This window comes from Diplodia corticola, assembly GCF_001883845.1.
Source record: "Diplodia corticola strain CBS 112549 chromosome Unknown scaffold27, whole genome shotgun sequence".
Taxonomy (NCBI): domain Eukaryota; kingdom Fungi; phylum Ascomycota; class Dothideomycetes; order Botryosphaeriales; family Botryosphaeriaceae; genus Diplodia; species Diplodia corticola.
The window spans coordinates 237,317-265,137 of record NW_017971506.1 but is presented as its reverse complement, the minus strand read 5'-3'; the positions used below and the strand labels follow the sequence as shown (position 1 = coordinate 265,137).

Genomic DNA, 27,821 nt, shown 5'->3' with positions numbered 1-27,821 from the left:
AGCTCTCTCACTCTTCCGGTTGTGAAAGAGGGAAGAGCCAAACGTCATAGCAGTAAGAGAAACGTCGTCACCAAATTCATCCTAGACTCAACTGTTGGCGCTGCCTGGAATGTCCCGCTCTTCGTCGTTGTAACGGGATGGTTAAACGGATTGTCTGCAACTGAAATCAAAGAGGCAATTGTGACGGACTCGTTAAGCATATTTGCCGCCGGCTTGTTGATCTGGCCATTGGTCTAGCTTGCTAGCTTTTTATTGGTACCGGTTGAGTGACGCGTCGTGTTTGGATGCGTAGCGGGTGTGGTGTGGGGTATTTTCCTCAGTCTGATAACCTTGAGCGACTTTGAACAAATTTAGAAGTGTAAACAGTACAAGGATCATTGAGGCTTCAATGCCTAAAGGTCCAAAGGGACTTACGGTCTTGCTGACGAATGAGCCAAATTTGCAGGATACGGTGGGCGGTCAGGTAGTCATGGCGTCTACATCTGTTGTATGTACAACACCTAATCGATATCCTTCGCAATCACCAACATCGCCCTTTTTTATAGTTTCTACATGTGAGACACGATGATACCACCGAACTCTACCTAAGAATAATACGTCTTGTAGGATAGCAATCCATTAGTAATACTACAGATGCAAATTGTCCTCCCTACATTAGGGTTCTTGCCACACATCCGCTATAGTCGCAATTATTAATCCCCGGTAGAGCTTAGAAGCACCATTGCTGAGTAGTACGTGAATGTAGAGAGGTTGAACAACCGCTTCCCGTATATACAAAGCGAGAGAAAAGAGATGAAGGTGTTGGATGCTTAAAAGTCCGCACGTCACTAAAGACTATCCCATCTTGTAGTTGCACGCATGAAATGGAATCTACTCTCTCAACTTCCGGACCTTCGGCTTGCTCCGTCCCTCTGCGGCCTGCCTGCGCGTTGTCTCCCTCCGGACACTCGGCGTTTTGTATGGATCTCGACCCTAAGATGCACACTAAATCGAAGTCAGCTTTTTCCCGGTATCGGCATAAAGCAAATCGTCAACTTACACAGTACGTCTGTACAGTAGGCTTCGTTAGCGTTTCTACTCGTATCGGTATGCTGGGCAGCTTTCTGTACTTACGATGCCTTCGGTACTGCCGTTGGCGTGGTCGCAGCCTTCATCGGGCGTATCACAGTTCTTCAAGAATCCCGCTTGGCCCTGTAGTGGTCAGCCTCTGCAAGTCGCTGGTAGCTCGTTCCTGTCGAGGATTGAATACCTGTTCATTCGTGCACGGGATGTTGATCGAGGTATTGGGGTACGAATCGAGGTAACACGTAGCAGAGGCGAGGCCAATGACGGCGAAGAAAGCGGAAAGGAGCTGGAATCTCATCTTGCCTGTTGGATCGAGAGACGGTAGTGAGCAGGTTGCGGCGATGCTGTGGCCTCAGAGCAATGCCAAAAGCTCGCACAACGCGGGTTAAATACCTACTCGGAAAGCTTTGATCAAGCTATTCGATAAGCTTCGCAGCATTGCTTCCCCTCACGCCATGCGATCTTCGATACGGGGCTGCGTCCGGGCCCGTGTTTCCTGGAGTGGAATCTCGGGGCGATCGGCTCCAAATGCGGAGAAGGGCGGTGGAACAGATATAGCCATCCGATGTTTCATCTTGAAAGAGAATACGAGCCGCACAACGGTCTTGGAAGGTCATGTAATACTGTAGCCAAGGTACGGGGCAGCCAAGCCCCGACTGCGTGGGCAGCTTCCTCTTTGCCGCCATCATTTGTGGGGAAGGTCGTTCGAACACGGCGTGTTTTCTGCGCGATCAACGGCGATCGTCAGCCATTGCATTGACACAGTTACCTACCACGGGAACCGCTGCGGCGCAAGCGACGGTCCGAATTCCGGACTGGCAAGATACAAGAGCGCATCGCCGGAGGTAAATCCGATGCTTCGCCCGGCATCACTATCTGGTCGACTTGAGATATAACACTCGGCCACTTGTTTATAAACGTCCCGTAAAGATGACAGAGCTAGTAACAACTACTTTAAGAGCCGGAAGCCGAAGCAGAAGAGGCAGATACCGAAGCCAAAGTCTGAGGAGGAGGATGCCGCATCCGTAGAGCTTTCCAAAATGCTGTTACAAGTGTCGAGATCCGGTAGGGTCCACGCAGGCGACGGCACAAACGTACCTAGCGGGGCGCGTCTCCGAACGGCAAGCAGAGGCCGTCAAATTTATCTTCTCGCTTGATGCGACGGTGTATGCGCCGCGCACGTACGTCGTCCAGGCCGGCGCCGAGGGAAACGCTGTCAAGGACACACACAGTCAGTCTACCTACGCTTTCCAAGACAAGCCGGCCGCTAATCTCCCCCTACTTACATTTCCCGGTCCCTAGTGGTCTTCACCTCGCAACCAACCTCGGCCAACGCATCGACAGCATTCACGTCCGCGTTGCCGCCAACAGCGACTAACCATCTCCAGGCTGTCGAGGGTCGACTTCTCGAACGTAGCACCTTCAAAGACGAGGTAGTCAATGCGGGCAGGGAGGCGGCAGACGCGTTCTGGAAGGTGGTGTCGGCTGCTGACCGGAGGTCGTCGAGGGAGACGCGGAGCTCGTCGGGCGCCATTGGCCTAGAGGTGGAGCTGGTGGCTGCGAGTGATGTTGAGTACTACCGGCGATCTTGCTCGGCGGAGCTCCGGGGACCAATGACACGTCCGGACAGCAGAATTCGTTGCTGGTCATGGATCCAAAAACGGTAACTCTAAATCATTTCCAGCCCTGTCATGCTACGTCGCGACAGTTGCCTACAGTTCTGTGTTCACTTACCGCGCAGTATAAGCGCTAGCTCATGGCGGGGGGCGAGGACGGTCAGAGTAGAGTTCAGTGCAAAGGCATGATTTGAAATGCTACATTACGCATGATGAAACAGCTACGCTGGCGTGTATTTGAAAATTATAGAGGGTATCGAGTTGCACCTGGGCCCATCCGCTTATTCTCACGGGCAAGTATGCATCTCAGAATTGTGCCCGCCAAAATTGCTACGACAGCAGTTCCCGTGTTGACGCCCATTGCGAGAACTGCAACAATGTGTGAGTCCGTGTCCCAATAGGCAGTAGTTATGGCTACGGGTTACGTACCGTATCGGGGAGCGTGAGACGTGGGATACAAGTAGCTTCCAAAGATGTTGGCGCAGTTGGCCACAGAGTTGACCATGGCCAACGCTGCAGCACGCTTTGCTGCTGGTCGCGGGATGGCGTTGGAGGCCCAAGCGAACACCAACGACCAGCTGGAGTAGAAGCCCGGGATCATGAGCATGATGGCGATGTACCGTGGCACGGTTGCTGTGGTAGATGCCGCGAGCACGAAGGCCACGATGGCAATGTAGAGGGGCGTTGTGCAATGAAAGTATCTCTCGCCGGTGCGATCTGAATTCCACGCATTGAAACATGACGTGAACATGCAGAGGACCTGGTTTGAGGTCAGTGAGGAAACTTCTCTCCGACGGCTTGGTGACATACGTATGGCGGAGCTGTCAGCAGCAGGGTCTCAGTGCGGCCGTACCCCAGGGTTTCGACAACAGTGGGGAAGAAGTTCAGCACAGAGGCCGAGGAGGCTATGCAGATGAGCATAATGGCCACGACGTATACTTTGATGTCTTTGGCTGCCATTTTGAAACCTTCGAGAAGGGACGAGTTGTCGTCTTCGCTCTGATCAGTCTCTCCAGCGTCTAGTTCCAATCTCCACATGGCGAGCTGGCGTTCTTGCTCAGACAGCCATCCCGTGGTGTGGGGAAAGTTTGGCAGTACTGTCTCTGCGTAAGTACCCTGAAGTATACGCGGCGGATAGACACTCACGGAAGATGGAGACGATGGCCACCAGTGTTGTTGCAGTTCCTTCGAGAATAAAGAGCCACCGCCTGTGAGAGTTAGCGCATGCAGCCAGTAGCAAACCACATCTATTAACGGCTCACCACGAGGCCAATCCCCGCACTCCTGCCATTCCGTCGAGGACACCTGCCGCAATCAAGCCAGAGAAGGCTCCGGATAGCAGACAGCCCTGGAACAGGATGGCGAGCCGAACGCCAAGTTCTTTTCGTGTATACCAAGATGAGAGATAGAAGACACAGCCCGGCTTGATGGGGTCAACTTTGTATTCGTTCCAGAGCTGGAGGGAGGCATACCCAGTAAGCAGCTTCCAGGATGCCCAGCAGTACACGGCATGACACAAGACCGGCGAAGTTGTGTACCGCTCCGGTGGCCCCTGAGACGATCCCCCACAGTCCCATTGCAGTTGGGAGATACAACGCTGGCTTCCCCACGGACTTCAGGAAGAGGTTTGATGGAACTGTGGTGATCAGTTCCGAAGTTCGAAGGAGATGCACAACGCGGGTGGTGCTTACCCTGCATCAAGACATATCCGACAAAGAGAATGCTCACTGAAGTCTGGAATGTGTTAAATATGAAGCCGTGCGTTGACCGAAGCGAGCTTACCTGATACTGTGAGCCAGTCAATTTCAGATCGTCTTCCATACCCGCCAATCTAGCAGCTGCGATGTTGTTCCGGTCGAGGTAGTTCTGTACCAGTCAGACTTTCTTCCGGCATGGTAGGCCAGGTCGGTGACAGCGACGTACCAAAATGTACATGATGATGACCAACGGCAACATTCGCAAGTCAACCTTCCACACCATCTTTCTCTCTATCGCCCGTATCTCATCATCACTCAGGTCTTCCAAAAGTGTTGGTATCACCGGGCCGGTCTTTTCTTTCAACTTTTCGATGTGGTGCACCTCGGCCTTGGAACTGTTTTTCACCCTCGAGTCATCTGTTTCCTTTGCGTGATCGGTGTTTCCTTCTGGTCGAAGCGACATGGTGAGAGGTCGAAAAAACTTGACTTGATTTTGTGGAAACCAACAGTGGTTCGATAACAGTTAGCCTGGTCAGAATTTATGCGGCAATACGAAAGAAGGCTCCTGCTTGCGCTTTGTATCTCTGGGGCAGAGAGTCCATCCTGATGGATGGGAACCACGTGGGGGTAAGCTGCGGGGAAAGGGCCCACACGGTTTGCGGGGTGACGATCAACGCGGAGCAGCCATCCGGGGAAGTGGGAGAAACAGGTTTAGTGGCGGCATTGGCAGTCGGTTGGTCGGATGTTGCGGCCAGGCTGGTCAATAAGATTGCACCACCGCGTCGGATGGAGTACCGGGTCTTGCGGTAGCGGAAAATGAAATTTCAAGGGACAAACAGGAAGACCCGGGCAATCATCCCACGTCACCCCGCGTCCTTCCCCAATCAAGCTGCCGTGGCTACGATCCCCCACGCCCCCACGGCCGAGTTGAGCCAGGAATGCATCGTGGCGTCGTCGCCCACCTGTAGAAGCGAGTTTCCGCCGAGGGACGTGGCGAGATCTGCATGGCTTCAAAAACCGGTTGCTGACGTCGTTCGGACTCATGCGGCGGCAACGTCTGAGAGTCGGTAACTATGGCGGCAGGGAAATCCGAAAGACGCGATAGATCATCACTCTAGAGTCACAGAAATCAAAGTCCGCACCGGAACCCGGCTATACGGGATCACACAGACAAGACTCAAGTATCCCAAGGCTTTCCGACCAGTGTGACCCGTGTAGTCATTTACTACACCAGCTTCGTGCCGGAGAAACAACTCAAATGCAAGGCAGACCATTCTCTACTTGATCCAAGTGTGGAAAATTTGCCAAACGGTAGCATGGCACCTTCCACATCCTGTCACCTCCGTAAAAGTTGTTCTACCTATTCAAAAGCACCGTCAAGTATGGCACCGACAGGCCGGACATCACTAGGCTCCAGTCATTGATGGCAAGTTTCGCCGGAAACTACCAGCACCGCCTGGATCTGCTGTGGGCGTGGAATGGCGGCGGGTGGGAGAAGGAGCCGGTGCCGATCGTATCTGAGCCGGGGGAAAGCATCGGCAACTCCAGGCTACCTAAGACGCTGGAGACGAAACCCGAGAGCCACGACGGCCAGCTGCGGCTGCATGTGGGAGGCTTGGCGCAGTGGAGCTTACATGATCCGTCTCTGCGGACAACCCAGGGTGAGGAGCCAGATTGCGGGGCTAGATTTATGCACGCGCGGAAGGGACTCTGGAGTGGCGGTGCGGGGTTTACGCCACAGAGGTGGGATTCTGGTAGGCGAGGCTCAAGGATTGCATCCGAGCGGGTATCTTGCATGATGAAACAGCCGGGGTAGCAAAACGAGTTCACGATCTGTGGTGTAGCCGAAGTCTTGATGTATGGTTGCCACGGAATGAAATGAGTACTCTTCCCAGCAATCCAGTGTCATTTATTTATTTTTTGCGCTAGATATGATGCCGCCGCGAGACCAGGATGTCCGTGCAGCGACCCCCGCCATCTGTTAGCGAGCAGTATCTGTCCGCATATGGTATCTTTGGGGCGGGCGATACCGGTGAAAAGAATTGAAAGAGTGTTGTGATTGTCGCTCCGAGGACGCACAACGTGACAATAACGCAGGGCTGGCGGGTTTGGTGGAGATGGTGCTGCCGTGGCAGATGGATGGACGAAGAATGATGATAAGGAGGTTGGAGGCCCTAAATGCAGATCTTGTAGGTGGGACTATGTGGGCAGGGGAACAGGTGAATGAGCAGAGGGATTTGGGGGGACAAATGGTATATCCTTAGTGAAGGAAAGCTAATTACAGTTCTAAGCCAAGCAGTCAACGAGGTATCATTAAAACTCTTGTGTCAGCTTTGAAGGATTTAACTGAAATAACAATTGAGCAACGGGTATTCCGAGAATGGAAATAATGTTGAATAGCAACGGTAATTGGCCGTAGGCGAGCGCCGAAGACGTCATACCTCGAAGAGTCCCTCTCATTCAGGTATCATGCTCCGAAACCCTTTGACAGCTCCTTTGTGGCGCACTGGTTCATTCATTCTTCTCCCAAAAATAGGTCGGCCGGAAACAAGGATCCCTCATGCATTTCTCTCAGGTCTTATGAGAGCACTCCAGTTAGCATTCGGTGGTTGGAGGAGACGCGTGAAACTAGACCAGATCGCATGCAATCCGCTCGGCCACTACACGTTGCATTGGAGGCGTCAATAGGGACACTGTTCGAAGAGATTCATTGTTTTTCCACCACTGCACGAGGTAAGAAGAGTAACTCCTAAATACATATATCTCCTCCAAAGTCTGCCATATTGGTCGGAATCAAGGGGTGGAGCGACAAAGAAGCTTTCGCCCACGGAAGGGATGTAGCGACACTTGAGAAATAGTTCAACAGTCGTATATTAAGAGTTCAACTAGTTTACGAACATCATCGAACAGACTGCACCTCGGCAAGAGGATCCCTATTCTAGCGAAGAATCCGCATGCGACGCTCAGCAAAGCGTGATCCTCCTTGCTGCATCCGTTGTCGGACCCCTGGACGATGTCGATTGCGAGTAAGCACAAAGCGAGTTTCGGAACGTAGGTGTGGTTGCTGATTAAGGAAACGTCAGCAGCGGGAAATGGCCAGAAAGGGTGGATGCAGGCTTACACATCTCGCAAGACGCTATTCGAGGAAATGGTGTTGGATGATGTGATTACTTCCCTGAGGGATTCACAGCGCAAGTTCTTGCTCTGCTCACAGCCTGCAGGTAAGCGCTTATCCAGAGATAGGCTCAAGCTGCCCAGATGCAGCAGTGCTTCGTGGTAGTGGTTGAACATCTGGCACTTCATCCGCATACCTGCCCCATCGGGCGCAGTCGAGATGATCGGGGCTGTGGCGCTCGACGTGTACCATTCCTTCAGCGCCGCTGCAAGTGCCAACGTTGCGCCAGAACGGTCCATTGTTGCGTTTCCCTTTAGGCTTCCGCGCAGCTGCAGGATGTTTGAGCAGATCCTGGCGTATTTGGATCGGATCTCCAGCCAGTCCGGTGACGGGATGGATGCAGTCGTGTCCGTCGCTGCACTCTTCGGAGTGGTGGCCGTCGGGAGGAAATCATCGCCGAGGATCTGTTCCGGCAGGAAGCGCCGTGTCAGAATCACTCCAGTTCCAGCGTGCTTTGACTTACGGAAAAGGTCTGCACTCTCAGGGCGAAGGATTTTTCAATGCAGTAAAGCATCCACATTGCACGCTGGACTTGAAGCACTTCTTCATCGCCGCCACATCGGTTGAGGATAGTTGGCTCTAGATGCAATCCTAGAGCGGCCGCCGTTGAGGCGCTGTTAACGAGCAGGGTGTACATGATTTTCGACCCAACTTTCTCGACAAAGCAGAGCTGAGCGTGTCAGCAAATGTGGTCTTTGTGGAACGAGAAATGCTCTACGTACTGCAGCAACGAGAGCCTGGTTCTGAGTCAGTCATGTTCTCCGTCTCGCAAGTCGGATCGACCCACCAAGAACTTTCGGATCGTATCTTTCTGAGCACACAGTGCTTTTGATGCATCGCAGGTGAGATCTATCAGCATTGTTCTGGTACGGCCTTCGGTGTTGTGGTCCAGCAAGGCACCCCAAGCAAGTGTGGTGATCAACAATGATATGTCTTCGATGTGGATTGAGGGTGTCGAGGATGAATGCAAGTTTGCCTGTATGTTTCTGACGAGAGCTGCCTTGATGAAGGTGTTCAAGCTGCCCAGAAGTGAGCGCTTATTGTCAGGGAGTTTGCCCTGGCCAACCACTTACCCAGATGGCTCGTGGAAAGTCGCTGCAAAGCGTTAGTTGATGGGTCCCTGCGGTTCAAACAAAAAGCTGACCTACTTTGTATGAACCTGTCTGTTGGAAGCGATCTCAAATCTAGGCCACAGTGATCGCGGCTGGGGCCGTCTTCGGATAAAAGCGAAGAGATGCAAAGCTGACTCTCGGGGGAAAGAAGACTCTCTACCCTCTCCACAACCATCTTTTGTCTGCGGTTCCTGAAGTGTACTTGCTGAAGCGATATGGTAGCCGCTGGCTTGTTCGGACCCGTGTAGACTTTGTCCTGGTGACGTTAGATTTCCTGGCCCCATCTGGATTGAGCAACGTACCTCGTTGTCTTCGGCGACAATCCGCGTGGGGAGGGATCCAAGGATAGACTGGGACGAGCTGCTGCCTCTCCTACTATCCGAGGAGCTGGGTGTCCACGCCATCCAGTCTTGTATCAAAGTATTCTGGTGTGCATTCCAGTCCAAGGTGTCCAACACTGGAAATTGGTTCTCGTAATTGTCGAGTAGCGTTTCGTCACCCGTGGCAATTGCGGTCGCACTGTCTGTTTTTTGTTACTGTCAGCGTTCGCGTTCTGCACACCTGCCGCATCGAGAGATGATGGTTACCTGATACATCGTTCTGAGTGGGTGTAGGTGTTGGTCCGTAAGGAAATTCGAAGCCCTCGAAAGGGGCTGTGTTGTCTGACGACAAATGCGAGAGAAATCTGTCAAGAACCGGGGTGCTCGCCGAGTCGAAAGAATAGGGTGGGCTGTGGCCGAGTGGAAACTGGGATGGATTATTGCGGTCTCCACTCTGGCCAAGCACATGCGGCTCGGGCATGAGCTGCATGCCCGGGCCCTGAACGTCAATCCGCGGTGCACCTCGCACGGGAGGATAGTCGCAAATGGATCCATTTCGCTGGCGTTGGGGTTAGAGAGTCGACTGCAGGTTTGATTGGGGTTGACAAACGTCGCAGTAGCTACACGGTCGGCCTCCATCACCTTCCGGGATCCCTTAGCAGCGGTCGGAAAGTTGTGGCAAGGGCACTTACAGCGAACTTTTTTCTGCCGGCAACCTTCGCAGGCCCCCCTCCGGCGAGTCAGCTTGGAACGCCCTGGTTTCATGTCGAAGCTCCCTTGGCACGGGGTTGAGTAGGGCCGACGATGGGGACTGAACAGTCATTGAGCGCAGAGATGAAGTATTATCAAAGGCGTATACGAGTCAGTCGTTTCAGCTGAATAGGCATACATCATGCCACATATTGTGTGGCAGTACTCCGTAAGCGCGGAGAATTCCCCTGAAGGTCCGGTACAGCATCACGATCGGCGGGGGCAAAACGTCGTAGTTCGCAGCAGGGTAGATGGTCCAGCTCGTTAAGCAAGAACCCCACTGTGGGATGACGGCAGGCGGTTGACATTTGCCATGACTGATGGACGCGGTCTAGGGCTGCAGGATAAGGCCTTCAGTGGTCGAGAAGGCTGCGTGATCTCCAGCGGAAGGGCGTGCCTACCCCTGCGTGTCATCCAAGCCACGACCGAAGGCTCCAGGAACAGCGCGGGTAGGATTCAAAGGATTCAAGGCGTGGCACGTAGATAGCCGCAAGTCACGACGATGGCTGAGCGAGCAGGATGATATAAATATTGAGGCTAAGGGTGATGTAACCAATAGATGTGACTAAAAAATTTCTGATAAGGCGGCTCGGAGCATAGCTGACGAAGAGTCGCCAGGTGGTTGACTAGCGGGACAAAGGATGCACTATACATAGGCCCCGGTCGACGGTCCAATGCTGGTAGTTTCTGTAGATGAGCTTCTAGCCTGCAATGTGATACGTCCTCTCCGGAGACGCTCCTTATCTCCGTGAAACATCCATGGCCGTGGTGGGCACCGATGATGGCTCCGATCGGATCCTTTTCACCGCCTGTCATGCGGAGCGTGGACGGGGCGGCTACGGCTCGGGACGGGCGGGCGGACGGCGCGTCGCGGCGGTTCTGCGTCAGTATGTAGGACCGAAAGAAAAGCTTGCCTGCGGCCCGGTCCGGCTCGGTGAGCTTGTTTTGCACCGAAAGGCCAGAGAGAGCTTGTGCACAAAAGCTTTTCTTTGGATCCGCAGTCAGCAACAACGGGCACCGCTCGCAGGCAGCAGAAACCGCCCTGCCGCCTGCAGCCCGCCGCCCGCCGACCCATCTCAGCCCTAGCGCTCTTTCCTATCCCGTGGGTTTTCCGACCGTCACGTGCGCCTCGGTTCTGCGGTGCTGCGGTACGCGTCGCCGAAGACGCGCCCCCAGCCCTTTCCGTCATGCATGCCCACCAACACTCTGACATCTAGGAAGAAAGCAGGGCCACCATGCCATGCGCCTCCTCATCGAGCAGCCCCGCTATGAGCTGACACCCGTCGTCGTCCTGTTCCAGACCCCGTCCTCGCCCAGGGCCTCCACCGTCAGCGCCATCGTCCCGCAGCGCCCTCACAACCGGCAAGATCGCCTTGCGCACCTGCAGCGCGATGATGCGGTGCGCCATCAGCCGCCCGCCCTCGCCGTCATCCACCGCGTACGAGCCCAGCCGCACCACTGCCTGCTGCTGCTGCTGCTCGGCCGCCTGGCCCGCCCGCGATGCATGCGCTGCAGCCTCCCGGCAGTTGCATAGCGCGCCCTGCACCAGCCAGAGTGCCAGCAGCCGGACGGATCTCCCTCCGTGCGCTCCACGGCACGCCAGGCTGCTGCGCGCCACGTCCAGCGCTGCCGCGTTCAGCCGGAGCAGCTCGTCCGGCGCGCGCGTCAGACTGCTGATGTCGTTGTTGCTGCTGTTGCTGCTGCTGCTGCCTGTGGAGCTGCTGGCCGTTGTCGCCGCCGTCGACCCAAAGAAGCCGCGCATCGTCGTCATCAGCATGGCGACGCAGCTGCAGCCTTCGACGGCATCCGAGACTGGTGGGGCTTCTGGATTAGAGAGGGGCGACTGCTGTGCCGTGTCCTCCCGCTGCATCCGGGCATCGGTGGTTGTGGTGGTGGAGGCTTTGGTGTCGATAACGCCGTCGGGTAATAGTGGCGTGCTGGCCAGCTCTGCAGAGTCAAACCAAAGATCCATGGTGGCGTCGAGGACGGACGGCACAAGCAGTGGGTCCATGTCGCCCCCGCTACCGTTGTTGTGGAGGCAACAGCCAGAGAGATCTGCGTAGCAGCCCACCGCGCTGTTGTTGTTGTTGTTGTTGTTGCCATAGCCCATGCTGACGTCGCGCGGCGTAGAAGGCGATACAGCCTGGGGCCCGGTGCCTGAGACGTTCGCGGTCCATGATGGCGATGATGCACCGCCCACCCTCCCCTCTTTCGGCTTCTTCCTTGGCCCACGTGTCCGACCGAGCGGCTTCGAGAGGCTGCGCGCGCAGTCTTTGCTCCGCTTCCGGCATCTGACGCACACCGACGACCCGTCCTCGAAAATGCACTTGACCTTTGCCTGGTGGCAGTCGTTGCACGCGGCTCGAAGCGTGGTGCTTGGTGGTCGGTCCCGCCGTGGCGAGACGGTTGAGCGGTCATGCTTGGAATCGGGCGAGGTGAGCCAAGTGCATGGAGCACTTCCGTCGTCTGAGGTGGAGCTGGAAGAGAGCATGGTGGGCGTACTGCGCATAGTACCTGGGGGTCCCATGAAGCCTCTGCTGGCAATAATGATGCATGGCGGGGCGGGCGCCCGTTCGGCCACCATACATAGGTACGTTCCAGATCCGACTCGGAATTCTCACGGATAGACTGCCTGTGTTCGGAAGAAGTTGAGCGGTTTCCTTCACACCAGCTATCAGCCTACCTTCCCTCTCGCGCAGCCAACCCGGAGGACAGGAAGCGAAATCAATTGCGTCTACCTGCATTGCTCCACTTCCCCACCTGTTCCCCCGTCACTTCCGCGCCCCACCCTCGCCCCACCCTCGCCCCCCTCCTTCCTCCTTCCTCCTCCCTCCCCCTTCGATCCTCTTCAGCACTACTATCTCGCCGTGCTCAGGGTGCTCGCAACTTCAGCCCGCTCAGGCAGAAGCGCGACGCGGCGTAGCAGCACGTCCCCGCCAGGATCATGACCCCCGCAAAGATCTTCATGTCGTCGTAGTCGTCGCCGCGCACCAGCACCGACCCGATGGGCAAGCCGGCCAGCGCGCCCAGCCCCCCAAACGCGAAGACGGTGCCGGCGCGCACGCCCAGCTCCTGCGGCTCCGACACGAGCGAGATCAGCATGGGCATGGCGGCGATGACGGCGTTGGCCGCCCACCCGAATATAATCGCGAAGGCGACTAGCGGCGGCGTGCCGGCGGCGGGGATCCACAGCGCCAGCGTGAAGACGCCAGTGAGGGCGCACGCCGCCGTCGTGATGTCGAAGAAGCCCGTCCGGTGCCCGACAACCCCAGGCATCACCCGCCCGACAAACGCCCCCGCGTTGTACATGCTCACCAGGTACCGCGACAGCCCCGTGTCCAGCCCCTTGGCCACGGCGTTCTGCGTCATGTACGTGATGGGCAGCAGCACGCCCATGGTGAAGAAGAAGAAGGCGGCCACGAGGAACACGAACGGGCCCGACGCCATGCGCCGCGCGATGGTGCGGTTGACGGGCCGCTTGACCGGCTTCGCGGGCAGGCGCGTGGTGGCGACGGCCATGGCCATCATGGCGAGGATGATGAAGGCGCACGTCCGCATCGCCCACCCGAAGTCGACGCCGTCGATGACGCGGTTGACGACGATGGGGTAGATGACGCCGCCGATGGGCGCGCCCGTCGACGAGAGCGCGATGGCCAGCCCGCGCTTCTTGGGGCCGAACCACATGGGCACGCTGACCGTCGCCGGGTTGAAGATGAAGCTCGTGCCGATGGAGCTGCAGACCCCCTGCGCCAGCACGAACTGGTAGTATTCGGTGTTGATGGACGCCATCATCAGCCCGAAGACGTGGAGGAAGGCGCCGGTCATGAGGAGGTAGGTGGGGCCGAAGCGGTCGAAGAGGAGGCCCACGAAGGGGCCGCAGAACTGCAGGAAGAAGTTCTGGAGCGTGGCGATCCATCCCACGTCGAGGGATGAGTATGAGCTTAGCGCGACGTTTTTGTAGTATTCCTGGAACACGCTGAGGGCACTACGTCCGTCAGCAACCGGCAGTGAATGGCCGTGGGGAGTGCGTACTTGATCCAGCCGTAGGAGCAAAAGTAACACGCGCCGCAACCCAGCACGCAGAGCCAAGCTTTCAGCCCGCCGTCCGGGTGCTGCGGTGGTGCCTGTGGCTGCGGGCTGCTTGCAGGCTCGTTCTGGCCAACCTGCGATGACTGCTCCTCCTCCTTCGTCTGTCCATTCTCGACCGAGGAATGTTCGTCGCTCATTGTTGGATGTCTTGGCTTGGGGCGGCTGAAGGATTCCGGTTGGTTCAATGGGAAGGAGGCTTAAAAGAAGAACGCCCCCCCGTAATGCACATCACGGCGTTAACCTACATCTCCGAGAGCCCTAAACACACAGGGATGTCACACGTGTTCCAGTCTCGGAAGTCGTTACCTCCGGTCTAAACTCCGGAATGCACCTAACCGGTTGCTGTCGCGGAAGGCGTGGCGTGACTTCACCTTGCAGCTACGACGCCATGTCACATTTCTGCCTTCGCGGAATCGGCTAAGTAAGTCAGCGCCACGAAACCTTCTTCGGTAATCCTCTTCAATCACAGTTCGTATACTACTCTCAGTCAGATCCGGTTCCGGATCAGGAAAGGTGCAGTGACTGACTTTGGAGTCGACAAAGGGATCAACGGGGCGCACATCCGCCACATTGGAAACTGACAACACAGGTGTACGACCGGAGACGGTCCATCCAAATGACACTGCAGTACTTCGCACAACTCACAGGATTCATTCACAACTTCGGTAGCATTGCAGGCAGTCTTGGTAACATTTTGGCTGACTCTACGCAAAATTCGGAAACTACGTTCAGCGAAGACATACATCTGCCAACACCCCGGCTACCTAAGGGCGCGCATTCATCCAGTACTAAAGCAAAGCCTCACAGCCTCGAAGCCTTCGACTCCGCCTCATCCGGCCAGAAAGGCTGGTACCAGCGGAACCAGTTGTCGGGATCATACTGCCTCTTCAGCGCGCGCAGCTTGTCGAGCCTCCACTCCTCGTAGCCGTACATGGCCTCAACGGGATCGTTCACGTTGGTCCCGTGGCCGTAGTTCGAGTATTGCTGCAGGCGGCCGTAGCCCGAGACGTCGATCAGCCTCTTCTTCCAGCCATTAAGCCACTCGTTCGACGCGGCCTCACGGTCGAGATTCTTCAGCGAGACCTGCAGCAACCTATTATTGCTCTCAGTCAGCACGGTGGCAGGCAGTAAAAGGGGTCGGAGCCACCATCACTCACAGGAAGATGTCGGAGCCGTTGCGCCACGGGAAGGCCGTGGCATCGTCCGCAATCTCCTTGCTCCGCTTGTGCGAGAAGGCCTCGAACATGACGAGGATGCGGGTGTCGTGCTTCTGCTCCAACTCGTTGACCTCGGCGTACAGGCGCTCCAGGGCGTCGAGGTCGAACCGCTTGGCGCTGACGGCAGAGAAGATCTTGTACGGGTAGATGTTCCACGTGTCCGGGTTGCCCAGGTACTGCTGGTTCAGCCCCTGGTACGCGACCCAGGGCAGGTCCGACCATTCGACCGACTTCAGCGTCGGCGGCACCACGGGCCCGACCGCTTCGAACTGCGAGATGTACTCGTAGGCCTCCTCCTTGGGGCCGGACCACACGGCGTTCAGGATGATCACGCCCTGTCGCCGTCGCCGTCATCATCGTCGTCTGTCAGCGTTTTCGCGGGTGTAACGGGGGGGGGGATCAGCAAGAACGCACCTCGGCGCCAGAAGCGGCCTTCTTGGACCAGATCAAGAAGCAGGCAAGGTTCGGATGCATGTCCGGAACCAGCTTGTTCATCACCGCGTACAGGTCGCGGACCTTGTCCCGCCCGAACTCAAAGTCCCAGCTGTGGTGGATGCCGCCGTGCGGCTGGGGGTAGACCTTGAAGGTGGCCTCGTACACGATGCCGAAGTTGTGGCCGGCGCCGCGCATCGCCCAGAACAGGTCCGTGTGCTCCTTGTCCGAGACGTTGATGACGGACCCGTCCGCGAGCACCAGCCTGCACGACACCATGTTGTCGCTCAGGTATCCGTACTTGCCTTGCAGCCGGCCGATGCCGCCGCCGAGAGCCACGCCGATGAGCCCCGTGGTGGGGCAGGAGCCGATGCCTTTTGACATTGTCGGCCGCGGTCAGCATGCGCAAATAGCGGCAATGAGTCTTCACGGACAAGTCACTTACCGAGCTCTCGCTTCCTGTCGTGGATGAACTTGGCAAAGTCGCCGCTGTAGACACCGCCGCCGGCGGTGACGAGCTCGTTCTCCGGATCGTAGGACAGGTGGTTGACGAAGCGCATGTCCACGACGATGCCGTCCTGCAGCTTCTTCATGTAATTGGTCACACAGTGCCCTCCGCTCCTGGCCGTGCAGCCGATGCCACGCATGTGCGAGTAGCGCACCGTCTTTGCCACGTCGGCTTCGTTTGCGGGATGGACAGCAGCGATGTACGTCTGCGCCAACGAGGTGAGTACGCTGCTTTACCCGCTCGGGCGTGCGAGGGAGCCATACCGGACGGCCGTACTCGGAGAACCGGGCGCTTGAGTAATCAAACTGCTCCGATCCGGGGAGGTGGACCTTTGCCTTGTCGGAAAGCAGCCGGCTGAGCTCGGCCTGGACCGAGGCAGCCAGGTACTGCTTGTTGTTGACGAGTGCCTGGGACATGGTGTGGGTAGACGACGAATGATGGGGAAGCTTTGGCCTGGACGGATTCGCCTTGTCCGAAAGGCTTTTATTTACTTGACTTATAAAACTGCGACATTAGTCCCATGTTGTAGGTACGTTCGGATATGTGGCGCCCCAGTTTTTTTCCGCAGCCGATATCCACGTGATAGAAGACACTCACGGCAGCTTTCCGAGCAGGATCACCGGATTTCGCATCTCTATCCGGTATCACAGTAATCAGATCCGCAATGAATTCGCGAACCGCAGTGCTCGGCTCTGGACTGTGTTCCGTGTCTCGGTATTCTTTTGTCTGGAGTCCCGGATTTCCGAACCACCTTTCCGTGCATGGTACTGCATCGAGGGCGAAGTCAGCACGTGCAGAAATTCTGTACGTCTCATCCATAGCCAGTCATGTTGACTGTACGGATCCGCTTAGGAAGCACTTAAGAGAACAAAGGCCCAGAGTCCTCTACGAATCACTAAGTGCCATATTTTCTGGCTCCCAATCCTTTTTTCAACAAGACATAGACACATTTCCTGCTGGGCCGCCATGGACATTGCCATCATAGGAATCGGAGCAAGGCTTCCTGGAGATGCCTCTACACCGGAAGGGTTCTGGAACCTGCTCATGAACGCTCGCTCAGCTCGCAGTGAAGCCCCGAAATCTCGCTACAATGCCGAGGCATTCTACCACCCAGACCCAGATAGGGCGGGCTCAGTATGTTGCTTTAATCTTTAGTATGCTTGCAGAGAGCGATGGTTCTGATATTGGAGGAAGACACCCGTTACGACAGGCCATTTCCTAAACCAAGACCCCGGTGTCTTCGACGCCCCCTTTTTCTCCATCACGCCGGCGGAGGCCAAAGCCATGGACCCGCAGCAGAGACTACTCTTGGAAGTATCCTATGAGGCTCTCGAAAACGGTAGGATCCTGGGCCACGCAGCCGGCCAGAGTCCCCCCCAAACCGATTGCTGACCACCCGCAGCCGGCCTCCGCATCTCGGACCTCAAAGGCTCCAAAACCTCCTGCTACGCCGGCAGCTTCACCGGCGACTACCGCGACCTGACGATGCACGACAACCAAGGTCACGGGCTGTACACGGCCACGGGCACGCACACCAGCCTCGTCGCCAACCGCGTGTCGTGGTTCTTCGACCTCGCCGGCCCGAGCGTAACCATGGACACGGCGTGCTCGGCGAGCCTGACAGCCTTCCACCTCGCATGCCAAGGCATCCGCAACGGCGAGGCCGACATGGCGAGTCTTCCGCTCTCTCTCTCAAACACAGCAAAGAAAAAAAAACACTAACACGCAGCGCAGGGCCTCGTCGCCGGCACGCACCTGATCCTGGGGCCGGACTCGACGCTCCTCCTCAGCGCCGGCCGGATCCTCTCGCCCGAAGGGGCGTCGAAAGCGTTCGACGCGCGCGCGGACGGGTACGGGCGCGGCGAGGGCGTCGGCGTCGTCGTGGTCAAGCCGCTGGCGGCGGCGCTGCGCGACGGCGACACGGTCCGCGCCGTCGTGCGCGGCTCCGCCGCCAACCACAACGGCCGCACGCCGAGCCCCAGCCAGCCGAGCGCGCGCGCCCAGGCCGCGCTGACCCGCGCCGCGTACGCGCGGGCGGGGCTCCCGCCCTCGAGCTGCGGCTTCGTCGAGGCGCACGGGACGGGCACCGCGGTCGGGGATCCGCTCGAGATGCGGGCGCTGGCTGAGACGGTGGGGGAGGGACGCACGACCGACTTGTATGTCGGGTCGGCGAAGACGAACATAGGGCACTTGGAGGGCGCGGCGGGCCTGGCCGGGCTGATCAAGTGCGTTTTGGTGGTGGAGAAGGGGATCGTGCCTCCGAACGTTGGGTGGGTTTGCCCCTTCGTCGTTTTGCGGTGCTGTGTTCTGGCTGACCCTGCTGCTGCGATAGGTTCGAGAAGCTTAATCCGAGGATAGTGCTTCCCGATCACGTCAAGGTGGGATGAGCAACCCGGTAATGGTTGAGATTCGCGTCACTGACCACGGTGCAGATAGCAACCGCGGCCGTCCCGTGGCCGACCACTGGCCCTCGCATCGCCAGCGTGAACTCGTTCGGCTTTGGAGGAGCCAATGCGCATGTGATCATCGAAGACGCATACCACTTCCTCCACGAGCGCGGTCTGTCAGGCATCCACCAGACGGTAATCCATCCAGCACTCCCCCCCGGCGCCGTCAATGGCCACACCAACGGCCACACCAACGGCGTCAACGGCCACACAAACGACTCCACCGAAGCTACCCCTCGCCCACGCCTCCTCGTCCTCTCCGCCCAAGACAAGCAAGGAACCCAGCGTCTCAGCAGCGCCCTCTCATCCTACCTATCCTCCACCGCCCCGCACCCCTCCCTCCTCCCCTCCCTCGCCCACACCCTCTCCCGCCACCGCACCCCCCTCCTCTGGAAAACCTTCCTCCTCGCGCCCACCCCCGCAGCTGCCCAAACCGCCCTCGCCTCCCCCCTACGCCCCCCGACGCGCTCCCCCTCCTCCTCGACGGGCCCCCGCCTCGCCCTCATCTTCACCGGCCAAGGCGCGCAATGGCCCACCATGGGCGCCGCCCTCTTCGCGCACTCGGCCACCTTCCGCGCCTCCATGGCCGCCAGCCAGCGCACGCTCGCCTCCCTCGGCTGCCCGTGGGACATCCGCACCGAACTGCTGCGCGGCCCGCCGTCGGCGTCGCGCGTCGCCGACGCCGCCCTCAGCCAGCCGCTGTGCGTGGCGCTGCAGGCGGCGCTGGTCGACGTGCTGCGCGAGGAGTTGGGCGTGGGGGTTGGTGTCGGTGTTGGCGTCGCGGCCGTCGCGGCCGTCGCGGGCCACTCCAGCGGCGAGATGGGCGCGGCCTACGCGGCGGGACTGCTGTCGCGGCGCGCGGCCGTGGCGCTGGCGTGGGCGCGCGGCGTGTGCGCGGCGCGCGTCGAGGCGGCGAGGGACGTGGACGGCGCCATGTTGGCGGTGAGGGCGGGCGGCGCGGAGGTCGCTGGATGGCTAGAGGAAGCGCGGGGCCTGTCCGGGGCGGCGGTGGTGGCGTGTTTCAATAGCCCGAGGAACTGCACGGTTTCGGGCGATCGGAAGGCGCTGGAGGGGCTGAGGGCGGAGTTGGAGAGGCGGGGCGTGGGGTCGACGGTGTTGGGGGTCGGCGTCGCGTATCATTCGTGGCATATGCGGAGGATTGCGGATGAGTATCGCGAGGCGGTGGTGGCGGCTTTGGCGGCTGAGGATGGCCCTGGCGGGAAGACGGCGGCGGCTGGGGGTGCTGGGACGGGTGCTGGGACTGTCCCGTTCTTCTCGTCTGTGACGGGGAAGCTGCTGCGGCCGGAGGAGCTGGGGCCCGAGTACTGGGTGGAGAACCTGGTGTCGCCGGTGAACTTCACCGGGGCGGTGCAGAGCATGATCAGGAGCACGCGGGACGGGGCTGACGGGGCGGCGTTCGTGGACGCTTTCGTCGAGGTCGGACCGCACTCTGCGTTGCGGACCTATCTCATGGAGATCTGCGCCGGCGAGAGCGTCCCGGTGAGCATCCCGTACTCGACCATGCTGCGCCGCAACACCGACGCCGTGGAGTCGCTCCTGACCGCCGCCGGCGAGCTGTGGTGTCTCGGGGCGGACGTGGATGTCGACCGCGTCAACGGGACGGAGTCGGGCGCGAGGATGCTGACCGACCTGCCGCCGTATCCTTTCAACCACTCTTCCAGCTACTGGGCAGAGTCGGCCATCACCAGGCAGTACAGGTTCCGCCAGCAGCCGCGGACAGACCATCTCGGTGTGCCCTTTGCTGGTTCAGTGACGCCGCAGTGGAGGAACTTCCTCAAGTTGCGGGAGAACCCGTGGCTGGGTCATTTCAAGGTACGCAGCGGTCCTCACTGCCAGGATGGAGGAATGCTAACGGGCTTGTACATACAGATCAAGTCGGAAATTGTGTACCCGAATGCCGGATTGGTGGTCATGGGTAAGTACAGCGCGTCTCACACTAGAGAAGTATACGCAGTATACGCTAACCTCAGCAGCCATCGAGGCAATCAAGCAGCTCGCCGATGCCAGCGAGCACATCTCGGCTTACGAGCTGCGCGATCTCGCTTTCGGCGACCCTCTCCGCATTGTCGACGGTGAAGGCGGCGCCGAGGTGGCGACGCAGGTGAGCCCGCCGACATCCAAAGGGAGCTGGGCCGACTTCAGCATCGTCTCGCGCTCCGACTCCGGCGACTGGACGCCACCGCACTGCCATGGCAAGGTTCGCGTCATCTACGCCAGCCAGCAGCTCACCGAGGCGGCGCAGACGGAGCGGCGATGGGAGCAGAAGGAACTGGCCGCCCTCTACAACAGCGCCGTCACCGACTGCGGCAGGCCGGAGCCCGACTTCTACGCAACGCTTGAGGCGGCCAGTTACGAGTACGGCGCGGCGTTCCGGAACCTGGAGCGCCTTTACCTGGGCGACAAGGCCGGACGAGCCGTGGCGCGTGTTCCCGACACCAAGAGCCTGATGCCGCATCACTTCGAGTATCCAACCGTCATCCACCCCGCGGCTCTGGATGCGTTCGTACAGATGATTTACCCCGCGCTGACCGAGTCCGGATGCCCTCTCATCACGTCCACCACCGCAACGCCCGTGGGCCTCGAGCGGCTCTACCTCTCCGCAGACGTGGCATTCAAGGCGGGGGCTGAGTTTGACGTCTTCTCCAAGGGCGAGCGCACAAGCTCCGGCACGCGGCAAGTATGCGTGTACGGGTTGCAGTCGACCTCGCCGGCACCGGCCGTCGTCATCGAAGGGTTGCGCGTCGTGTCTGGCCCCACCGAAGCGGTCCACGGTCCCCCGACGCTCTGCTTCGACACCGTGTGGCGCGAGGACGTCGATCTGCTCAGCCAGGAGCAAGTGGCGGCCGCCGTCTTCGCGCGCGCCGAGCCGGACCCGTTCGACGGCGCGCACTACGCCATGCTGGACCTCGTGGCGCTGCCGTACCTCCAGGACGCGATCGACTGGCTGGCGACAAACGAGGGCAGGCTGGACGGCAGAGACGGGGGCTTCCTCAAACTTTTTGCCGAATGGATGGCGGACAAGCTGCGCGAGAACGCGGCGGTGGTGGCGGGCCCGAAAGCGCTGAGGGAACAGGCGGCCAAGGCGGTGGTGGAGCTGCAGAACACCGAGGCCGGCGCGGTCACGGTGGAGCTGATCCATCGGGTGGGTGAGAACCTGAAGGGCATACTGAGCGGCGACGTCGAGCCGTTGCAGGTCATGTTGCAGAACGGGCTGCTGTACGAATACTAGTAAGTCCTCGTCCGGGGTGTAGAAGCTCCCCTTTTTCGCAGACAGACACTGACACAGTCACCCCGCCTCACAGCCGCGTTGGCCTGGGAACCAGCTTCAACAGCAACGTCGCCGCGTACATGGGCATGCTCGCACACAAGGGCGCCGGTCAGCTCTCCGTCCTCGAGATCGGCGGCGGCACTGGAGGCACGACGCGGCGCATCCTCGACGCCATTCGCAACCCCGACGGCACCTCGGGCGTCTCGCGCTACGTCTTCACCGACGTCTCGCCCGGCTTCCTGGGCAACGCGGCCACCAACTTTGAGCGCGACGCCAGCGTCATGGAGTTCAAAACACTCGACATCGAGGAGGACCCTGCCGCCCAGGGCTTCGAGCCGGGGACCTTCGACGTGCTGGTCTGCGCCAACGTGCTGCACGCCACGAAGCGTATACGTGACACGCTGGCCCGCTGCCGCAAGCTCTTGAAGAAGGACGGGAAGTTGGTTCTGGCCGAGCTGACCGACAACCCCGTCTTCATGGGCCTCATGATGGGACCGCTGCCCGGCTGGTGGCTGGGCGAGGAGGATGGCCGCCACGGGGGGCCCATCATGACTGCAGCGAAGTGGGACGGCGCCCTCAAGGATTCCGGCTTCACTGGCGTCGAGGTCCACATCCGTGGCGACAAGGATGCCCGGGACGGGAGTCCGACAGCCTTGATCGTGTCGACGAGGAAGGACGAGCAGTGTACTGCCGCCCGCGACAAGAAGCCGGGGTTCTGTGTGCTGGTCGACGATAGTGCCGGGGCAAAGAGCCTTGCCAGCGCGCTTGAGCAGCTTCTGGTCGCGCGTGGGGAAAGGGTTTCGATCCTCACCTGGCCGGGCTCAGGGGTGTCGGCGTCTTCTGTGCGCGACTCGTACTGCATCTGCCTCGTCGGGCTCCGGCCTGCCATCCCCTTCAACGTCCCTGCTGGTACGTTAGCTGAGCTCAAACACCTGCTCGTCGGCGCCGCAGCCGTGTGTTGGGTGAGGCAGGATACAAGCAGCAGCGCCCAGCACCACCCGCCAAACACCGTCTTGTCCGAAGACGCCGCCAGCAACATCATCACCGTGGATCTAGACCCGACAACAGCCTCCCCGGCCGCCGACGCGTCCAGCCTGCACCGACTGATCGACCTGCTCGCATCCCGGCACAGCACGACTCTTGCTACTACCCCTCAGCAAGACACGTCGTACGCGATCCGCAACGGCTTCGTGCAGATCCCGCGTCTCGCCGCAGCAACTGCCCTCAACGACGCCGTCGCCCTCGCATCCAGCCGCCAGTCCCCCGACACCACGATCCAGCTCTCCCAAACGACCGACGCCCTCAAGCTCGCCATCAAAACCCCCGGCCAGCTCGACTCGCTCAGCTTCGTCCACGACGACGGCCCCGCCTTCGCCTCGCCCCTACCGCCCGGCTGGATCGAAATCGCCGTCCACGCCGCCGGCGTCAACGCCCGCGACGCCGCCACCGCCCTCTCCGGCGGCGGCGCCACCACCTCCCTCGCCCTCGGCTGCAGCGGCATCGTCACGCGCGTGAACAGCAGCAGCAACGGCACTACCACGATCACAGGCACCGCCATCCAACCAGGCGACCGCGTCGTCTGCTTCGCAGCAGCATCAGAAAGCGGCGGGCTATCCACGCGGGCGCGGCTGCCGGCTTACCTGGCTTCGCCGCTGCCCGCGGCCGTCGGCCTCGACGACGCGGCGGGCTGGGCGGTGCCGCACGCCGTGGCGCACCACGCGCTGGTGCGGGTGGCGCGGCTGCGGCCGGGGGAGACGGTCCTCGTGCACGCCGCGGCCGGGGGCGTGGGCCAGGCGGCCGTCGCGCTCGCGCGCGGGCTGGGCGCCGACGTGTTCGTCACGGCCGGGTCGGACGCGAAGAGGGGGGTTTTGGTGGACGCGTGCGGGGTGCGTGCGGACCGCGTGTTTGGGAGTCGGGGGGATCGGGCGTTTGCGAGGGCGGTTGAGAGGGCGACGGGCGGAAGGGGCGTGGGTGAGTTTTTCTTGTCCTGGGCGACTTGGTTGGCTGGCTGGCTGACTGACTGACTGCGTGCTGTAGATGTTGTTCTTAACTCGCTGGGAGGGGAGTCGCGAAGGCTGTCGTGGGGCTGTCTGGCTGAGTTTGGCCGCTTTTTGGACATTGGTGAGTAGTGTTGGGCCCTCCCGGAACATCCTGAGCGTCGACTCACAAAAGTCAAAACAGGCGACTGGGACGGTCTGGATGTGCTTCCCTCACTGAAGAACCGATCGTACTTCCGCATCGACCTCTACGAGCTCGTCAAGAAGGAAAGCAAGGTCTCAAAGTCCATCATGGACAGTGTCTCCAAGGCATTGGATACCGGCAACGTCAGGACTGCAAAGCCGTTGTCGGTGTATGGAGCCGGGTATGTAACATGGCGCCTGGGTGGAAAGTCAAGCGAATCTGACATGAGCCGACAGGAAAATCGAAACCGTCTTCCGCTACATGCAGACGGGCGAGCACATGGGCCAGACCGTCATCAGCATGGTAACCGACGATCAAGTCAAGGTAGGCATCAAGAGACTCCGCAGCCCCAGGCTACCATCTTACAACTGTACAGTACACGCCGTCTCCTCCACGCATCACTCTACGCCAGGACGCAACATACATCCTCGCGGGCGAATTCGCAGGCGCTGGCCGCGAGCTGGCAAGATGGCTGATCTCGAGGGGCGCGCATCACCTCGTTTTCCTGTCCGAAAGCGCCGCCAGCCACCGAGCCAACGAAGCCCATGTCCAGACCCTCAAGGACAACCACGGCATCGAAGCGGCCGCTATCCTAGCCGACAACAAGACTTCTCTGGACGCGGCGGTCCAAAGCATTCAAAGCTCGCCGCTTCCCGCCAAGGGCGTCATCATCGGCGACATGATGCCAGAGTCGCAGCAGCCCGACAGCACTTCAGCCGCATACCACGAGCTGCACACAGCATTAGGTGCCGCTGCCGCTCCGGCCGACTTCACCGTGCTCCTCTCCTCCGGCCCAGAAGCAGCAGCAGCAGCAGCCTCCTTCCCCAACAACGCCCGTAGCAGCACCCAGCAGAGCCACCGCACCCTCTCCCTCACCCTCGGTCTCGGCACCAAGAGCAGCCTACGCGCGCCACCCCTCCGCGACGTCGAAGCCGCAATCGAAGCCGCCCTGCTACACCTGCCGGACGACTCTTCCTCCCACAACACCAGCAGCGCCGCATTCGGCCCCATCACCCTCGTCAGCCCACCACTCAGCAACGACGACGACGACGACCCCTCCGCCGCGCACCTCCGCTCCCCGCGCTACGGCCCACTACGACAGGCGCACCACCGCCTCGGCACCACCACCACCACCTCCTCCACAACCCCCGCCCCCAACGCCACCCCCAACGCAAGCTCGTCCCTCCACGCCGAACTAACCCAACTCCCACCAGCCGGCGCCACCGCCTCGAACGACGACGACAATTCGAACGCCAACGCCATCGCAGCCCTCGTGACGCACCACCTCCGCGCCCGCATGGCCCGCCTGATGATGGTGCCGGCCGACGAGGTGGACGCGCAGCGCCCGCTCGGCGCGTACGGCGTCGACAGCCTCGTCGCGGCCGAGCTGCGCAACTGGCTCGCCGCCGAGACGGGCGTCGACGTCGGCGTGGCGCGGCTGACGGCGGCGGACGTGCCGTTGGGGGCGGTGGCGTGGGATGTTGCGAGGGAGAGGGCGGGGGCGGGGGGGAAGTAAGGGGCGGAGCTGGGGGCGGAGCAGGAGGCGGGGGCGGAGGAGTGAGAGGGAGGGAGGGGGAGAGAGGGTTGGGCGGAGGGGGGAGGAGGAGCATGGGGGGGATTAGTGTGTGCCGGTGGTGAAGTCGAAGTGCTTGTCGGGTTGAACGACCGAACGGCCTTCGCGTGTCACCATGGTCGATGTCTGAGTGGTAGGAGGCCTGGATTGGTATGGGTTGTAAAGGTATCTGATATTGGCTACTGTACGCCAGCGAGAAGAACGGAAGAACAATCGAGGCCCTTCCAACGCCTAAAACAGGGCTGATTGGCGGCTGATTGTGCTTTTCGGCGGTTCAGAGCAGGTCGACGTAGGACGACAGGTCGTCGAAAGTCGTGGAAACGACGTACGCCAACCATGCTGTTCTCGAACTATCCATGATTTCGTTAGTGCAGCCATCTGCAATGGAGTTGATTGATTTCGTCCTTCTTCCTTAGCCAATGCTACGTTGTGGTGCTTCGAGTTCGTAAGCGGATGACCTTGCTCGGGACATCTGAAGATATCTGTGTTGCTTCTCAACACAGCTATGCTCTGCCTGCAAGCTTGCATCAACCAGATTTTCCGTTTCAGCCGTCAGGTTGTGTACGTCGTCCTTGATAAAAACCTCTGGGGGTTTTTTTTTTTGACTCCCCTTGAAACCAGTTTGGGGATCTACTGATCATGTCGGATCTTGAGGGAGTCCGTGCATTCTTTTGTTTTAGGTATTTCCTTGTCATGAGCCGCTTGCCCCGCATCCACCGGGATGGTTCGGCCAGATTGCGGGGCATTCGCAATGCCTGGAAAGTCCAACGTATCGGATAAAAATCGAAGAAAGAAATCAAGGACCGGAAAGGTAATGTATTGCCCCGGACTGAATTCAGTAGAGCATTCGGCAACACCTGCTGCTGGCCTGCTGGGCTTGATGTTTCTTGTGGTCTGAGTCTGGACAGAGAAATGACCCGGAGTCGATGCATCAAGCAGTGCCTTGCTCTTGTCAAGCCCGAGCTACACTTGGAGAAGAACGCACGCATCATTTCGGCAAGCCTTAAAGAGGGCCAGTCGCATGCAGAATCGCAGCAAACGACGACAGGAAGAGTATGACCCCTACGAGATCTGCAACCAGAAGGCAACGCCGACGGCCAAAGTCGTTGCGTTACCGCCGATCCAATATTCGACACGTTCGACGTCTTGGCCCAATATTGGCCACTGGCTTTGACTCTGTGATAAGCGGCATTCTGTCCGTGGACATCAAAAGCGAAGGCGGCGCGTCGCTGGTGGAGAAGTGGGCCATGAGAACGCCCCCGAGTATGGGCTTGATGATGATTTCCCGGTATACACCAAACGCATCCCCGCGGATGTGTAGGGCGGGCTTTGCAACCAGGTGTCAGGGGCCTGTCTTTCTGTTTGCTTTGGTTGAGTTCACTTTTGGCCCATGTGAAAAAGACGCATGCAGAACAGGGGCACGGCTTCGCCGAGGTAACGCAAGCAATGGAGCTTGCTCCGGCTGTCGACATTTTGACAGCTGAACGACCCCTGCTAGAGCGCCGATCAACCTGCTGAAGAGGTCGCGGATAGGAGCACACCCGGACTTCTCAGTCAGGTCCACCGGTCAATCCGCTTGGGTATTTGAGTTAGATGCGCGGCGTGGCGAGTCAAATGGCCGAATGCAGTGACGTGGTGACGATATGAGGGGCAAAAGCGGGGACCCGTCGGTGGTGATGGGCACGGGTCGGCCACAGCGCAACGGATCGACCCGCAATTGACGAGACTAGCTTTCAGCTGCACACCGATCGTATCCATGCTTCGACGTCTCATTGCACGGCGTATTTTTTCGAATGGTTGTCGGCTGAAAGGCGTGGTCGACTAACGCCTTCGTGTTTGGCGGCCAAGCTCCCTGTATAGTAATATGGTGAAGATGAGCTAGATCATCCATAAATCTTGCCTTGGTGATTTCTCTCGTCCGCCTTTCAACCATCGCAGTCATCTGCGGTCGGAGATGGGACGTTGCAAACGGTAAAGAGAATGAATGCTACGTAGTAGGCTTGCCTCGCCAACGCGGAAATGCTCCACGATCCAGAGTGCCACCATTTCAGGTGCCAGTCATATCTCTACGTAGTAGGCACCCTTACGTAGGTCTGTAGATCGGCTTGCCGCGCTTGAGATCTGTCATTACGAGCATCTGCATTAGCGTACGCTTTCAGCGTGGTGATCCTCGGGAGCGCCGATCCACGCGCGTGCTGATCCGTGATCACTGTACCCTTGTACTCGATGGTTGATTCGCTGCATCTGGCTGAAGCTCGAGTCGGGATTAATTCCGCTGCGGCTATGACGGCGGCTACGGCGGAGCGACGAGGCCCTGAAGAATTACTGCCATTCTAGAGGAGACGAAGTC

General features: G+C 59.3%; 8 protein-coding genes across 8 annotated transcripts; 1 reads left to right on the top strand and 7 right to left on the bottom strand.

Annotated features, from left to right (window-relative positions):
* Positions 1-972: 972 nt before the first annotated feature.
* On the bottom strand, positions 973-1,363 carry BKCO1_2700081 (uncharacterized protein; the record flags this gene model as incomplete). Its single annotated transcript, XM_020273615.1, has 4 exons — positions 973-984; positions 1,040-1,048; positions 1,114-1,191; positions 1,250-1,363. The coding sequence occupies 4 exons, from the start codon at positions 1,361-1,363 to the stop codon at positions 973-975; spliced, it is 213 nt and encodes a 70-aa protein (XP_020130057.1).
* An 800-nt stretch (positions 1,364-2,163) lies between these two features.
* On the bottom strand, positions 2,164-2,599 carry BKCO1_2700080 (uncharacterized protein; the record flags this gene model as incomplete). The annotated part of the gene is made up of 2 exons (XM_020273614.1): positions 2,164-2,278; positions 2,352-2,599. The coding sequence occupies 2 exons, from the start codon at positions 2,597-2,599 to the stop codon at positions 2,164-2,166; spliced, it is 363 nt and encodes a 120-aa protein (XP_020130056.1).
* A 326-nt stretch (positions 2,600-2,925) lies between these two features.
* Positions 2,926-4,841, bottom strand: BKCO1_2700079 (mfs transporter; the record flags this gene model as incomplete). Its single annotated transcript, XM_020273612.1, has 9 exons — positions 2,926-3,050; positions 3,111-3,441; positions 3,492-3,778; positions 3,828-3,889; positions 3,944-4,104; positions 4,154-4,317; positions 4,373-4,415; positions 4,464-4,547; positions 4,605-4,841. 9 exons carry the CDS (start codon positions 4,839-4,841, stop codon positions 2,926-2,928), a joined length of 1,494 nt encoding a protein of 497 aa, XP_020130077.1.
* A 2,654-nt stretch (positions 4,842-7,495) lies between these two features.
* BKCO1_2700078 (fumonisin biosynthetic transcription factor) lies at positions 7,496-9,475 on the bottom strand (the record flags this gene model as incomplete). The annotated part of the gene is made up of 8 exons (XM_020273611.1): positions 7,496-7,957; positions 8,017-8,223; positions 8,276-8,290; positions 8,341-8,572; positions 8,627-8,648; positions 8,702-8,921; positions 8,968-9,188; positions 9,253-9,475. The coding sequence occupies 8 exons, from the start codon at positions 9,473-9,475 to the stop codon at positions 7,496-7,498; spliced, it is 1,602 nt and encodes a 533-aa protein (XP_020130078.1).
* Positions 9,476-10,948: 1,473 nt separating this feature from the next.
* On the bottom strand, positions 10,949-12,226 carry BKCO1_2700077 (c6 transcription factor 2; the record flags this gene model as incomplete). The annotated part of the gene is made up of 1 exon (XM_020273610.1): positions 10,949-12,226. One exon carries the CDS (start codon positions 12,224-12,226, stop codon positions 10,949-10,951), a length of 1,278 nt encoding a protein of 425 aa, XP_020130081.1.
* A 380-nt stretch (positions 12,227-12,606) lies between these two features.
* On the bottom strand, positions 12,607-13,961 carry BKCO1_2700076 (monocarboxylate transporter; the record flags this gene model as incomplete). Its single annotated transcript, XM_020273609.1, has 2 exons — positions 12,607-13,720; positions 13,768-13,961. The coding sequence occupies 2 exons, from the start codon at positions 13,959-13,961 to the stop codon at positions 12,607-12,609; spliced, it is 1,308 nt and encodes a 435-aa protein (XP_020130082.1).
* Positions 13,962-14,625: 664 nt separating this feature from the next.
* BKCO1_2700075 (fad binding domain-containing protein) lies at positions 14,626-16,397 on the bottom strand (the record flags this gene model as incomplete). The annotated part of the gene is made up of 5 exons (XM_020273608.1): positions 14,626-14,917; positions 14,982-15,376; positions 15,456-15,847; positions 15,919-16,186; positions 16,245-16,397. 5 exons carry the CDS (start codon positions 16,395-16,397, stop codon positions 14,626-14,628), a joined length of 1,500 nt encoding a protein of 499 aa, XP_020130079.1.
* Positions 16,398-16,947: 550 nt separating this feature from the next.
* BKCO1_2700074 (polyketide synthase) lies at positions 16,948-25,414 on the top strand (the record flags this gene model as incomplete). Its single annotated transcript, XM_020273607.1, has 13 exons — positions 16,948-17,115; positions 17,176-17,320; positions 17,384-17,656; positions 17,711-18,251; positions 18,314-18,359; positions 18,414-20,261; positions 20,319-20,364; positions 20,423-21,677; positions 21,752-23,688; positions 23,755-23,838; positions 23,899-24,079; positions 24,135-24,222; positions 24,275-25,414. 13 exons carry the CDS (start codon positions 16,948-16,950, stop codon positions 25,412-25,414), a joined length of 7,752 nt encoding a protein of 2,583 aa, XP_020130080.1.
* Between the last annotated feature and the right edge of the window lie 2,407 nt (positions 25,415-27,821).